The sequence below is a fragment of the Solea senegalensis genome, linkage group LG13, assembly GCF_019176455.1.
Source record: "Solea senegalensis isolate Sse05_10M linkage group LG13, IFAPA_SoseM_1, whole genome shotgun sequence".
Taxonomy (NCBI): Eukaryota; Metazoa; Chordata; class Actinopteri; order Pleuronectiformes; family Soleidae; genus Solea; species Solea senegalensis.
Window position 1 is genome coordinate 17818127 of NC_058033.1, and position 14685 is coordinate 17832811.

Sequence of the window (14685 nt, forward strand, 5' to 3'; positions counted from 1 at the left end):
CACACACACACTGAGTAACCGCAGCGCACACACAGTCACAGACAAACACACGGACCAGAGTTTACAATATTTTTGATGGGCCATGTGACTGTTAATATTTTAAAATTCCGGCCATGCGTATTTAATGCCGGACATACAGTATTCTTAAATAGACACACGTAACAAGAAATTGTCCAAGTCTTTGTGACAACTTTACAGTATGACGGCTTCTTTGGGCTGTTTTGATTCAGATTTGGAACAAGAATCTGTGTTCACGCACCAGACACGGGAATTATGGTGGCGATCTTACAGACTCCAAGTTTTTTTAATTATTAAAGCCCACATAGACCGGAAGCTCCTATTAACGCTGCGTTTGTGTGTGTATCTGCGTCATTACCTCGTTTATGAAACCCTAAAGCTTCAGAACAAACGGTTCAGCCACTGCTGAGAAAATAGTGTTGTATTGTTTTCCTGGGCTCTGTGAAGTGGATCGGCACTTCCGTAGTTTGATGTCATCATCAGAAATTCTCACCACCGTAGCGCCTCCTGGCGCGGCACTAGTCCGGGCACATCCGGTTGCGTACATTCAACCACAGAAGAAGAAGAACTACTCTCGTTGTAGCTGCTGAGATGCAGAGCATTCACCATGCCAGAAGGGGGAGCTGTGTATCTGAGAGCTGGCCTATCTATTACGGCACTTCCAGGTACCTGGCCAATCACAGGACAGTGGGAAAGCTCTCGTTGGCTGGCCAATCACAACACATTCCACGTTCTGGGGGTGTGATTTTGGTCTGAAACAGCGCGGCTAACGAGAGTGTCAGTGAGGAGATATTTTGATCGGCTCGTTTGCAGCGATTAGGAGGTTTTTAATCATGAAAACAATTTAGTATATAACTAACATATATGTGTGATACAAGCATTCGATGTCACCCTTAAAAACAGTGACTAGCCATATATCTAGCGACTTTCTGTCATAAACCTAAATACACACCACGCACAAACAGAGTCACAGACGAGCTGTGGATGTTAGGTGCAGCAGACACTGTGTGTGGAACAATCACTAATCTGTGTGATCTGATCTGTTTGTTTATTCAAGTAAAAATAGATTTAGTTTTCTCCTCTGTTTATTTTATGAGTCAATATTTCTTTAACCACTGTGTGTGAAATCTCTAAAGACCGGATGTGTTCTAGTGATATCTAGTGATATCTAGTGTTTTCAGACTCACTTCAGTTACTTTCATTGACAGTAGGTAACACTGTCAAGCAATCTCCAAACACAAGACAATGAATGACAGTGCAAGAGAGAGCTGGGAATATGACATCATCGTTTTCCTAAAGTATCGTATTCACTGAAACGTGGCCGGCATTTTGAGTTTTTCCCACTCTGGGAGGCATTTTCAAAAAATAATATTTCAGGTCCACTAAAACACTTTCTCCATGCAAAAATAGTATGCATATTCACCTAAACCCGTTTCCGTGTGGAAGGCCCCTAAGTGCGATACGGAACGCCTTCCACTGCAGTCTCCTCTGCCAAATTTAGTTCGCATGAAGTTGGTTTTTCATGGCATTGCATACAGTACATGTCAAGGAGATAGTGGGGTCTGACTGGGTGTTGCATTTAATTACCATAGGACAAATAAGTTTCCGTGTTGTGAGATGACTTTTCTCTTTTCATGGCAAGTGGAATCACACTACATCTTAACTCCGTTACATTTGCTTTGTATGCTCAAGCGACATCTGTTCCCAGTGTGAGGGTTTTGTGGTTTATTTGGTCAATGTTTACATATTTGTGGTTTATGGCACAGACAGAAAGTTTGAAAGCTTAAATCATCTCCACAATGGAGTTTAGTTGTTTATTTTTTTATGTTGCATTGTTTTTAAATTTTTGTTATTTAATTTCTGATTTACAACACAGACTGAAAGTCCGTTACATCCAAGTGTGGAGGAGATTATTTTTTGCAATAATTTATGTAATTTACTTTGTTACAGAATGTGGATTAATAAATAGTCCAGTTTTTGTTTTCAAAGTCTCTTTTTTCATCGACAATCCAAATCAGTCAAAAAATAAATTGAACCTTGGTTCGAAAATCGTGATGTGAACCAAATCGTGACTTTGGTGTATCATTAAAGGCCTAATATATATATCGAGTACAGTCACAATGAAGCGCAGGGGATGCGAGTAGATCTTAGTAAAACACTTTGACAGACTCACATTTTAGGGAGCACTTTTAATTGTTTACACTCCCTGGTCCATCTCAACCTCTGTGTTAATATATAAATTATAATATATAGTATAATATATAAATTAATATGATTTGTTGACTACCAATTCATACTATTGTGTGTGTGTGGCTAATGTGCACAGGACTAATTCTCTGCAGGGGGACTGACTGTGGTCTCCATTTCTCTTCTTTTCTCCCCTGCTTAATTAGTGCATTGACAAATAGGCCAGCTGGGTGAAGGGAAGAGTGTGGCAGAAAGAAGTGGTGACTGCCCTGCTTTCTTAACTGGTGTCATTCTGCTGTTAGGAATGACCTGATGGTCAGATGCCTTGAGGCATTGCTCTGTGTCCCATTTTTACTCTTGTCTTTGCTACATGGTTGGTTAAATGTGCACTCATGAGTTGACACATACAGTATCTGGATACTATCTGAAGTTCTAATACTATTTACATTTGTTTATTTTAAAAATGATATCGTCATCTTGATCAGTTTCAGTCTTTGTGCAACTTGTGACTTCCAGCGTAGTGATATGGGCAGTGTTGGGAAGTAACGATTTACATGTAACGACGTTAATACTACGCCTGCATGACTGTGATATAACATTACATGTCATTTAGCAGATGCTTTTATCCAAAGCGATTTACAATGGAATTGAGTACAATCAGCCAGGGGTGGAGTCGAACTTGTGACCATTGCGACCATGATGTCTTTCGCACACAGGGTACCGGTCTTAACCACTGAGCCACTCCAGCCCCACCACCAATGATATGATTATCATTGGTGGTAAGGTTTGGCTCAGGTTAAACTCTCTGTAAAACATGAACGAATACAGCAAATGGACACCATTTATTTTTACAGTGATATGTTATTTCGTTTTTCAGCTTGTACTTTTGTTTTGACTCTGGTCCAAACACCGCAGCATTGGCAGAGCTTCATGTTTCCATGACGACTGACCGGGAAAGGACGCGCGTGACATAATTTTTACATGATTCCAGATTGTTAAAATGAGTCTCTGAAGTAACGCTAAACTTTAAAAGCAGAGGCATACATATGCAGGACACAGGTACGCTGGATAGTTGTAGCGCTGCTCTTTCCGTTTAATAAACGGGCCGCTCCAGTTTGATTGTAGGCGCGCTAATGTAGCTAGCGCAGCTAACAACGCTAACAGAGCTAACTGGTAAATACTGCCAAACCGCCGACATGATGAGCTAACGTTAGCTCCTTGTCTACAGGTGTCGGGTAATCAGTTCTTCTTCACATCTCTAAAACAGCACAGCACAACTGTTTCAATAGCAGCGAAGAAGAACTGTGTCAGAGAACTGTGTCATGGAGCTCTAATAAATTACGTGGTATTGGATCGGTGCATGGACTCCAGTACTCGCCGATACTGATGCCCACATTTTCGGTAGTATCGGAGGCATTTCCGATACTGGTATCGGAATCGGAACAACTCAAAGTCAGCTTTAGTTTCATATCATTTCTGATGCAAGAATAGTGCACAATAAAGTAAGATGTAGCCTAATCATTAGTCTCAAACAAATAAGCGCCAACTTGTGGTGCAATATTTCTGTTAGTTTAAATGAGATTTTGAAAAGGTTAGACCAGGTTAGACCCATAATGTATGGTTAAACTTTCAAACACATAAAACAACACTGACTTTTAAATAAACATTTTTTATTATTTATTTACATTTCATCATGTTTTGTTATCAAAGAACAAATATGTAGTTAATTCCTAAATAATGATCTATGGTTTTAATCCACTTTTAAATTAAGAAAAGTAATCAAGATGTAATCAAATGTAATTAGTTATATTATTTTGAGAAAGTAATTGAAATAGTTACACTACTGTTACATTTTCAACAGGATAACGTGATTGTAACCAACTACATTTCCAAAGTAATCTTTCCAACACTAGATATGAGCCAGAAAATAGTGCCAAAGTGATCGTGATCTGACATACTGATGGGCAGTGGTTTTATTGTTCAAACCTGTTAACATAACATGCATGCATGTTTGTGGTTTAAAACCCGTTAGTTATGTCATAAACGCTCTCCCAGAACTAGGGCTGGGTACCGAACTCCGTTCTTTTATGGTACCGACTGAAATGCTTTGATAGTACCTGGTATCGAAATATGCCTTGTTGTTCGGTCCCAAGGGTTAGAGGCTGGTGGAGGTGAGTAAGGGTAGTGTTGACCAGTTAAGTCTTGGTTTTCTCAGCCTAGATTATGGAGTAATAATAATACAACCATGTTATTGTTGTTTTGTGTCCTAATGTCAAATAGGGAGATGATAAGACAGGTTAAAGAACTGCTAAGAAACCTCTGTAAGTTTCTGTGAGGTCCTTAGTGAAAATGACTTGTCATTTATTTGCAATTGTTCTTTTTGCACTGAAAATAATTTGTATATTTTTCTATGAAAAACTGCATTGAGTGTAAAAATAAAAACTCAGGAATTGTACCATAATGTGCAATTTTTTATTTTTAAAACTGTTATAATAAAACTGGTATCGAAAAAAGTATCGTTCAGGAATCGGTATCAAAGTGAAAATGTTTCATTGATACCCAGCCCTACCCAGAACTGCTTTTCTCAGCTCCAAACCGGGGCAAGATCTCTGAACTGCAGCTGAAATGATTTAACAATAATGCATCCACTCTACTCCTGTGGTCTGTGTCATATAACTTAATGTTCAAAATCTGAGCTATCCCTTTAATATGGTTACCTAGGGATCATGGTCTCTTTTAATTACTGGAGGGTTAAATGACATAAGGTCATGCCTTTTTTTTGCAGTGATGGGCAATGCCTTTCTTGTTTTGTTAATGGTGGTCATTAATTTTAAAAATACGGTCTGCTCACGTTTTCTACAATTTCCTACAATGTCACTTTTTGCATCAAAGGAATTTAAAAACTATACTTTGATGTTTTATTCAATCAAAGCCATTCAACCAAAGTGCTGCAGAAAAAAAGTGAAATGAAGGAATGCGTGCATTGTCTTTAGCTTCAACTGACTCACCAGCACGTGCATGGCACAGCGACACATCAAAGGACTAACTGTTACCATGACATCAAAGTGATCCGGACACAGACAGCCAGTCGTTTCTTGAATTAATATACCTATAATTCATTGCAGTTTTACAGGTAAGAACATTAATCATTTTGCAAATACCTACCTGTCATTTTACAAAGGCACATTTGGACACAGAAAAACTGAAGCCCAATGTATGAACAAACATTTTTGACACACTCATAAAACTGCATTTTACTCCCTCATTGTTAATAAATTGGAAACTCTAAAGTCTTGTTTCCATCATGGCGCTTTTTAGTTTGGTATAGTGCGGCATGGTTTGGAGTGTTAAAGCCCCAGGTTACTCTTGCATTTCGAATGAGAACAGTACCATTGCGCCAGTATGAATGGCTGAGTTTCATCAGGAAGGGGATGTGTTGTAAAAATGTCTCCCAAATCACGTGTGAGGATGTCATGCCCTGGACAGGTTGCCAGTCCATTGCAGGGACGAGCAACCATTCATATTCACACCTACGTGGGGCTGAAACAATCCCTCAAATGACTCCAGTAATTAGAATATAAAAACAATCCTTGAGGCAAAAAAGCTTTGCATTGTTTAACTACTGTTTAAATAGAGTGTTTTGCTCAGAGGACATGGTGTTAGTAACCCTGCAACACATTCAATGTCAACAAGGCACACACATGGAAGAAGAAGTAGCAGCAGTGGAAACTCATTAAAGGGGACACAATGGAGAGAAGGCTGCACATATTGCAAATATGTATGTTACCAGTCAGTATACAATAGCCTGTGTTGTCTGAAATAGACAACAATACAAATATGTCTATTATGTGAATACTTTGAAAATGTAATTAATATTTCTGCATGTGGTTAACTGGTTGCTAACATAGTTTTTGGTGGTGGAGTATATTATATTTAGTTTGTATTATGGATGTTTTATAACAGAAGTATTGTATTGATGGGTTTCCAGGTGATAATGTGAAGATTCCTGGTGGCTAATGGTCCCTTTAGACTTTTTTCAGACCAGTAAAGGTTATATAGAAATGCATTGTTTTATAATAATTTTATTTTCCTTGTAACAATTTTCATTATTAATTATCATCATGTAACCAAATCTATGCCACGCAGCAATGAACAAATGAAAAAATTCTGCCTTGTGAAAATTCTTTCACATCTGAGTTAATTGGGCAACACACGACTAGAGCTGATATTCTGTCAGAGTCCATCCCTGCCCATAACTAAAATGAAAATGTGAAATGTTTATTGTGCTCATGAACAAAAAATTAGAAACATTCAATTAGGCATTAAAGTAAAATGCCTGTGTGGTTTATTTAGGCCCTGAACATGGCCCTGCATAATGGGCTTATTGTTGTGATTATTGTTATTGCCATCACAGGAAGAGGCACAAGTATAAAAATGAATAATGTCGAACTGTAGATTTGTATTTATTTTTTATTAAGCATTTAGCAGACATGTTTATCCAAAGTGACGTACAAAAGAGGAATAAGCTACATAGAAGTAGTCTTTGAACTAGACTAGATAGGAACAGTCGACTGATAGAGGATGAGAGTGCCGAGGTGGATCCAAGTGCAGAAGGAGATAATCTACCCCCCGGTAGGGTTACAGTAAGTGCTAGGACAGAAGATGCTCTTGGAAGAGCTTGGTTTTCAAGAGCTTCCGAGACGACGGTCCCTCTTCATCGTTGTTGTCAGCCACAACGTGCTTCCTATTCAGGTGCTCGTGCATCGCACTTGTGCTGCCGTGGAAGGCAAGTTCTGTCTTGCAGATATTGCATTGCACATTGTTTTCTTTTGTTTTCTTAAAATGCTCCCACAGCTCCATTGCCGCCGGGTAGCCATAATACCAGAGAGCCCGTCTGGTATAACTTCTGGTGACATCACGGCTGACCCAGATTACCACTACTGCGCATGTGTGTCAAGGACCGAAAGGCTGACGTGGCAGTGTAAGGTGCTGCAGCAGTTTTGAGAGAGAAAACAAAGTTTATGAAAATAGCGTCGGCTATTAAATTAGTTGTCGACGATTTTAATAGTCGACATAATCGTGACTAGTCGACTTATCGTGGCAGCCCGAGTCTGGCTGTCTGGTCCAGCTGGACTCCTCCTCTCTCTGTCTGTTCTTTCTCTCTGGTAAAGTTCCTCATCTGTGTACTCTGCTTCATAAAGATAACCCAATGGATTTTCTCCACAAGGTTCATCCTCAGTTTCTTAGTCAGATGTGTGTGTTTGTTTAATTTCCGTGATACGGACCAGAAAATAGTACCCAACTGTTTATGGTTTAAAACCCATTAGGTATGGGTCCCAAACTATCTCCCAGAACTACTTTTCTCAGTTCCGAACCAGAGACTCATGAAATGATTTAAAACGTTGCGTCCACTCTACTCCTGTGGTCTGTGTCATACAACTACTTCTAATCCTGAAGATGGCACATCTGGACAGCAGAAAGCCTCCACATCTTCCGCCGCCGACTAAAAACACATCTCTTTGGACTCTACCTTGACTAAGACTACGACAACGACAAAAAAAAGCACTTACATTGTACATCACACTTATGACTAGCACTTCATAGTTTGGCTTACTTTTAGCTCTTGTTTGTACGCAAATGTTAAAATGCACTTATTGTTTGTCGCTTTGGATAAAAGTGTCTGCTAAATGACATGTAACGTAATGTAATGTAAAAATCCGACTATCCCTTTAATGCAAGATCAGATTAAGTGAAAATTTGTGTATGGTTAAAATGTATCTTTATCCCTTTTAAAGGCTTTACATTTTCCATCTCTGATTTCTCACTGGTCAGGAGTAGGCAGTCGTATGTCACTGAGAGTAACATTATTGAAAGTGTTCATCTGACTCATTTTGTATTCTGAATGCAAATTCAGATGAATACATCATGGGTGGCTTTAGAAGCGGCTTATCAGACCGACACTCTGTGCTCCGCTCATGGAGGAAGTACTGAACAAATATTTTTAATTAACTGATTCTAGTGATTTGATTCAGTTACACTGAAAACAACTGCTTTACAAGTCACTTGTCACTCGTTTGTGTGTGTCTCTCGCATGTCAAAGTCAGCGCAGTTTCACGCAGCCGTGCAGTGATGACTCCGTCCACGTTGAGTAGGTACTTTTTTTGTAGCGAAGATGCAACCGAAACTGTGCCGTGCCATTTGCATTACAAATCCTGAATTTTTGTTTTTATACACAATGCAATTTAGACTGTGACTGGTACCCGTCTTGTTTTTCTTTACTCATTTTCTTTTTCTGCCAGTGTGAACGGACTCACACTGACTGGCCTTGTCCTCCTCCTCAACACTAGAAAGTGCTATATAAATAAAGACCATCTACCATTTTATTAAACTTTTGTACTAAACACAGGTACAGTCTCAACAAGAAAGTAGACAAGGCAGGCATGCCTTTTCAAGGAAAATAATGTTTTTTGTTTTGTAATTTGTATTTGAGAAAAGGACAAGCACCCTGTGAAAGGTAATAGATTCTGTTTTTAAACTGAATCTTCTAAACATTAAAAGGAAAACTCTTGAGAATGTTTTGGTATGTGTTGCCTTTTCCCCTCTCTGTTTTTACTGACTTTGGATCATTGTTTTGTCTAACTTATAGGTTGAATGTGTTTTCCTCCAGCCCGGACACCATGAGCACCATCTCACCAACTGACTTTGACAGTTTGGAGATCCAGCAGCAGTATAATGACATCAACAACCGTTGGGATCTGGCAGCAGAAACTGACTGGGATAATGAGAACAGTTCAGCACGGCTCTTTGAACGTTCACGAATCAAGGCTCTCGCAGGTATGCTACACTTAAGGCCTCACCAACACACTTAATATGTGCTTGCATGAGAGCCAACAACCATTCACTCTCACATTCCCACCTATGGTCAAATTAGAGTGTCCAGTTAACCTTTGCCTCTTTTTGGATGGTGGGAAGCAACCGGAGAAAACCCACGGGCAGACGGGTAGAACATTTAAACTTCACACAGTAGCGAACCCGGGTCTTGTTGCTGCAAGGAGACAGTGCTAGGTACTACAATATGGGGTTAAATTTGTTCCAATAATATTTGTAAATGTGCGGACGGTGATCCACACGTATTTCTTTCATGTTTCATGTTTTGAGATCCACAAATAAAAGAAAATCCCATTTGTAACTTGTATATTGATTTGGACAAATATAGATTTGTATTTGTAAATAATATGACTTCTGTAAAACTGAAAATTGCATTTGTGAATTGTGATTCCGCATTTGTGGATCACCAGCACACGCATTCCTCTCTTTCCAGTTACAGATTTTTGAGACAGTCTTTGCATGAAAGTCGCACAGATCGACACATATGTGCAGAGGGTGATCCACAAGTACGTCTGGATTTGCATGCATGTTTTTTAGATCCACATATAAAAAAATCCCACTTGTATATTGATTTTTACAAATAACATTCTGATTTATGGTTCGCAGCACACTCATTCATCGCTTTCCACAGTTACAGGTTTTTGAGACGTTATATTTGTCTGAATAATGCCTTCCTTCATCAGCAGGTGGCACTCTTTTACAATTAGAATCTAGGGCTAGATATACATAATAGTCAGCATACAGAATTGTATTATTTGTGTTGAAACTAAACATGTAATAATTCAAATTATTTTATCATATTAGTAATATTCCTATTATAATATATAATAGGAATATTACTACATATACACAATATATATTTGTATATTACAACATAATAATAGAATATTAGTACATTAGTACATTATTCTATTCCATTATTCTAATTTCTTTTTAGAAGATAATTATTCATAAGTATGCTGTGTCGTAACTACATCTCTGACGTTTATAACAAACCAAACCGTTTGAAAATCGGTAGAAAATTGAGGAAAATGAATTGGAAATGATGGTTATTTAAAAAGTACATGTACCGCTACAACACAATGTTATGGGTGAGCGAGCTGACTGTGGGAAGATGGCCACCAGTGCGGAGGTTTGATACTCCGCCATAAGACATAAGAAGATCTAGTCTTTATTATGTATATCTATGTGCTTAAGCCCTAGATTCTACTTGTAAAAGAGTGCCACCTGCTGATGAAGGAAGGCATTATTGAGACAAATATAACGTCTCAGAAATCCATAACTGTGGAAAGCGATGAATGCATGTCCTGGCAATCCACAAATGTGGAAAAACAATTCACAAATGCAATTTGCAGTTTTACAAATGTCATGTTATTTGTAAAAATCAATATACAAGTGGGATTTTTTTATTTGTGGTTCAACAAAACATGCATGCAAATCCAGACGTACTTGTGGATCACCCTCTGCACATATGTGTCGATCTGTGCGACTTTCATGCAAAGACTGTCTCAAAAATCTGTAACTGGAAAGAGAGGAATGCGTGTGCTGGTGATCCACAAATGCGGAATCACAATTCACAAATGCAATTTTCAGTTTTACAAAAGTCATATTATTTACAAATACAACTCTATATTTGTCCAAATCAATATACAAGTTACAAATGGGATTTTTTGTGGATCTCAAAACATGAAACACAAATCAAGAAATATGTGTGGGTCACCGTCCGCACATATACAAATATTATTGGAAGAAATTTAACCCCATATAGATAAATGTTGATAAATCGACAAACAAATGTGTCTTTTTTGCCAAAGCAGCTTCATTTGCAATTACAGTTATATCTATAGTTGTAATCTTATTTTGTTAGACACCAAATAATGTTTTTAAAGGAAAGCTGCAGTTTTGATAAATGTTCAGGAAGCATTAACAGCAATCTCTGACATACATATAAATTAGTGCTGGGCCATATACTGGTTCATATAAAATGTATTGTTCGTATACCGCAAGACCAGTATATAAAATTGGAAAGTGGCCCAGCAAAACACTGCTTGACGTGGGACAGACACACACACACACACACACTCAGCTGCGCCTCTGTTTCACTGTACCACTCACTTATGCTTCAAAAGGAACTAAACCCCTGGTCTGAGGCTAACTCCGCCCAGTGCCTGATCTTGAAAATCTAAAAAAAGTGGGCTGGGAGTTATTGGTGAGTGAGCACTGCAGGGGGCATGATGATCAAGTGACAGCAAGCGCAAATTGCGGCAGCGGTAGGTTGCTGAGGTATTTCCAGTGGCAGCTTAGAGCTGCATTCAGCATGAGATACACGCATTTCAATAAGTTCACACACTCACACTCGCTGATAAGTGATAAAAGTCACCGCACATAAATTAGTCATCTATGAATCGATGATGCGAAGGCAGATTGCTCTGCGTAGTTCATTCATATAGCTGTCTTGAATTAGCGACCTATCAGCCAAACAGAAAATAGTATTCACTGTTGCTGGGCAGACTGGGTGCGCTGCACTCTGGTTAGCACGGCTCCACCAAGTTACAGTGCTTGTGTCTCACATCCACCCGCTTTTTGGGGGGTTCTTCCTACACAGAAATACACTGTAAATGTTGTAAACACAACAAACGCCCAAATAAACGGGAGCATGCTGAGCTCGCGAGGACTGTGATGTAGTTAAGTGAAATACGATGTGGTGTCAACATGGGATCTTGTATTCTGAAAAGTAAACCGGATGTTTTATTTTCCTACTTCCTTTCCTGCTCGTGCTGAATTTTCACAGACAAAAATCCTAAACTGTCATTAGCACAGATGTAATTTCGCTCTGTTGACGAGGGAACAAACTTGAATTGGGTTTTTCCCAAATGGCATACGTGTCTCTTTATAGGTCAAGACAGAAATACTTCTAAAAAGAGGACAAAGCTGGAAGACAATTCACCAGGAGCAAGAAGCTGTGAAAAAATTAGGTGCACAGACTACAGTCAATTCAGATTTAGTCTCTTTTCTGAGGTTCGATCATTATATTAAATTTGAATGTTTCTCCTTTTCACACATTATTACATAGCACAGCCAGAAAGTCAAGTGAGGGCCTTATTGTGTGGAGTTTGCTGCGATATCTTTTGTTTTGAAAATCTGTCTTGGTGCGTCTTTATTTGAAATTCCTCAAGATGAGGAAATATATTGCATTAGAACAGAAAAAAAGGCCACATTGTAGTGAGTGAGTGAGTGAGTGAGTGAGTGAGTGAGAGAGTGAGAGAGAGAGAGAGAGAGAGAGAGACTCAGTTGAACAAGAATATGAGAGAGAGAGAGAGAGAGAGACTCAGTTGAACAAGAATACAAGTACAGGCTTGACATATGCATTCTTTTACATGTTGTAGCAGCTACTTGCCTGCAGGCCCAACTCCCGCCCCTTGCTTTTCATGCTATCTTCAAATGTCATGCATGACCTGCATTCTGTAAGCTGCTGCTTTCTCACATTTCTCTCATGCTCTCAGTCAGAGTTTCACAGAGGTGGACAACCCAGTCATTTGCATAAATATCTGCTCATCTACTACTAGACAAGCTATGCTGATTTGCCTTTAAAAACAGTTGCCTTCACACTCAACCAGCTACTCAAATGTATTATACAAGTGTACGGCATCAAACCCATGGCGTTGTGAGGGAGATATATGAGCTCCTTGTAGAATCTTGAGTTGTATAGCTTTACCTCTATTAAAGACACTTAAAGCCCTCACACTCTCCCAAGCATCGTGCTATTGGTCATTTTATTGTAATATCTACATCAAGTTCTTTTCCCCAGATTTGTTCCCACTGAAGAGTGCTTATATTACCATAGTCTCTGAGATTATTGTGGAACAGGTTTACAGATTTGGGGGCTTCTGAACAAAAAAGCAGTCTTTCTTTGCAAGAATAACTTTGATCGAAGAGTAGTGTAGTGCTTCTCTTGACATAGTCAAGATAACAAAAAAAAAAATCTTGTTTCTAAATTTTGTATTTTTCTGCTAATTGAGTTAAAGCAGATTTAAGAGATTTCAGTGGTTTAAGAAATAGTTTTTTGAAGGAAATCTGGACATAGAACTCTCAATATCTAACCACCCAGTCAGTTCTAAACTGTCTTCAGAAGAGAGACGTAACATAGCCATTTTGAGGTGTGCTCTCTTCTTGGCCCACATGAAGGAGCTAAACCAGCTATTCAAATTGTTAATAGTTTTATGCAAGAGGCAAATTGTTCATTTGAATTGGGTATGATAAACTTGGGAGGATGTTCATCATAAGTAAATATAGAAGTAATAAAATGGAATTCTCTAGCCTGTAGCAAGTATCTTTGAGAGGAGCTTTAGATCCATGTTTAATAATAAGATTGGCCTATAGGAGGCACTATCATCTGCTTGTTTATCCTTCTTTAAAATTAAGGAGACATTAGCTTCGCCAGACTGCATGCCTTTAAACGGCACACAATAGACCTGTCTCAGCTAATAATTTTGAGCACTAAGTGTAGAATTCTGATGGTCTGATAGGCTAGGTAGATTAAGCGAAGAAAACTCCACTAACTCTAGGGCATCAGCTTGCAACTCTGATTTATACAAATTTTCATAAAAGTTCTGAGATGTGTCATTAATAGTTGTAGTATCAAATGATAGCAATTTCCAGTTGCTACTCACTGTGTCACTGTTTTTGTCGGCTTAAAAACTAAACATTACCCTTAAGTCTTAGTTGAGTTGGGTTGTGGTATTTTTTAAATGAAAAGAAAATACTTAACCTGGGGAAAATGGCCAAGCTCATGTTTTATTTGTGAATATAAGACAAATAAAATATCATGTATGATGGAGCGGACGAGCGGTGCAAATTGACACACAATCTTCACAAAGAGCATTAATAACCTTTGCCTATGGAGAAAGAGAGTTTGTATAAGGGGAATTTGTCCATAATAGGGTTTAAATGACAATTGAAATGCCCTCCAACCAACAAATTCCTAACATTAAGATCAGACAATTTAGAGAATGACCTGGGGATAATAGATAGATTCATAACAGCAATCTCCTCTCCATTTAAAACCCCTTTCATAATTATGATGTTTAAATGGTCTTTTTATAAATAAAATAGCCACACCTCTGCTCATTGATGTAAATGAGGAGAAAAACACCGGTCCAAACCATTCTTTTTGTAATTTTAGATGTTCCTTATCATTTATGTGAGTCTTCTGTAATAACGCAATTTGAACCCTTTCTCTTTTGAGGTAAGTCAAAACCTTAATCCGTTAAACACTAGTGTGGACACCATTAATATCAAGATTGAAGTAAAATATTTCCTCCGCACTTAATCTGCCTATAAAATGACACATAATACAAATGAAAAGTGAGTCGATCGACAATCCCCAAACAACAGTACAGATAAAAACAAACTTTACACTTGAGGTGTAACCTGCCTAACATTGGCATGAAAATAAGGCACTGTCCTTCTCCTAATTAGAGGAGAACTAAGTGCAAAGGCCCTCTAACGGCAATAGAAAACCAGGCCAACTGTTCAAGAAGTCGAGAGGTGACGCCATAGATTTAACCCACGACATAAACTTGAATTAGTAAT

At 38.5% G+C, this 14685-nt stretch overlaps 1 protein-coding gene across 2 annotated transcripts in view; it reads left to right on the plus strand.

Annotated features, from left to right (window-relative positions):
* Positions 1 to 14685, plus strand: part of LOC122779892 (spectrin beta chain, non-erythrocytic 1) — a 57831-nt gene that overhangs the window by 5092 nt on the left and 38054 nt on the right. For both annotated transcript variants that reach the window (XM_044042555.1, XM_044042557.1), the window contains exon 2: positions 8852 to 9039. In XM_044042555.1, the coding sequence (XP_043898490.1) occupies positions 8883 to 9039 (157 nt within the window). In that variant the 5' untranslated portion in view covers positions 8852 to 8882. The remainder of the gene's footprint in view (positions 1 to 8851; positions 9040 to 14685) is intronic.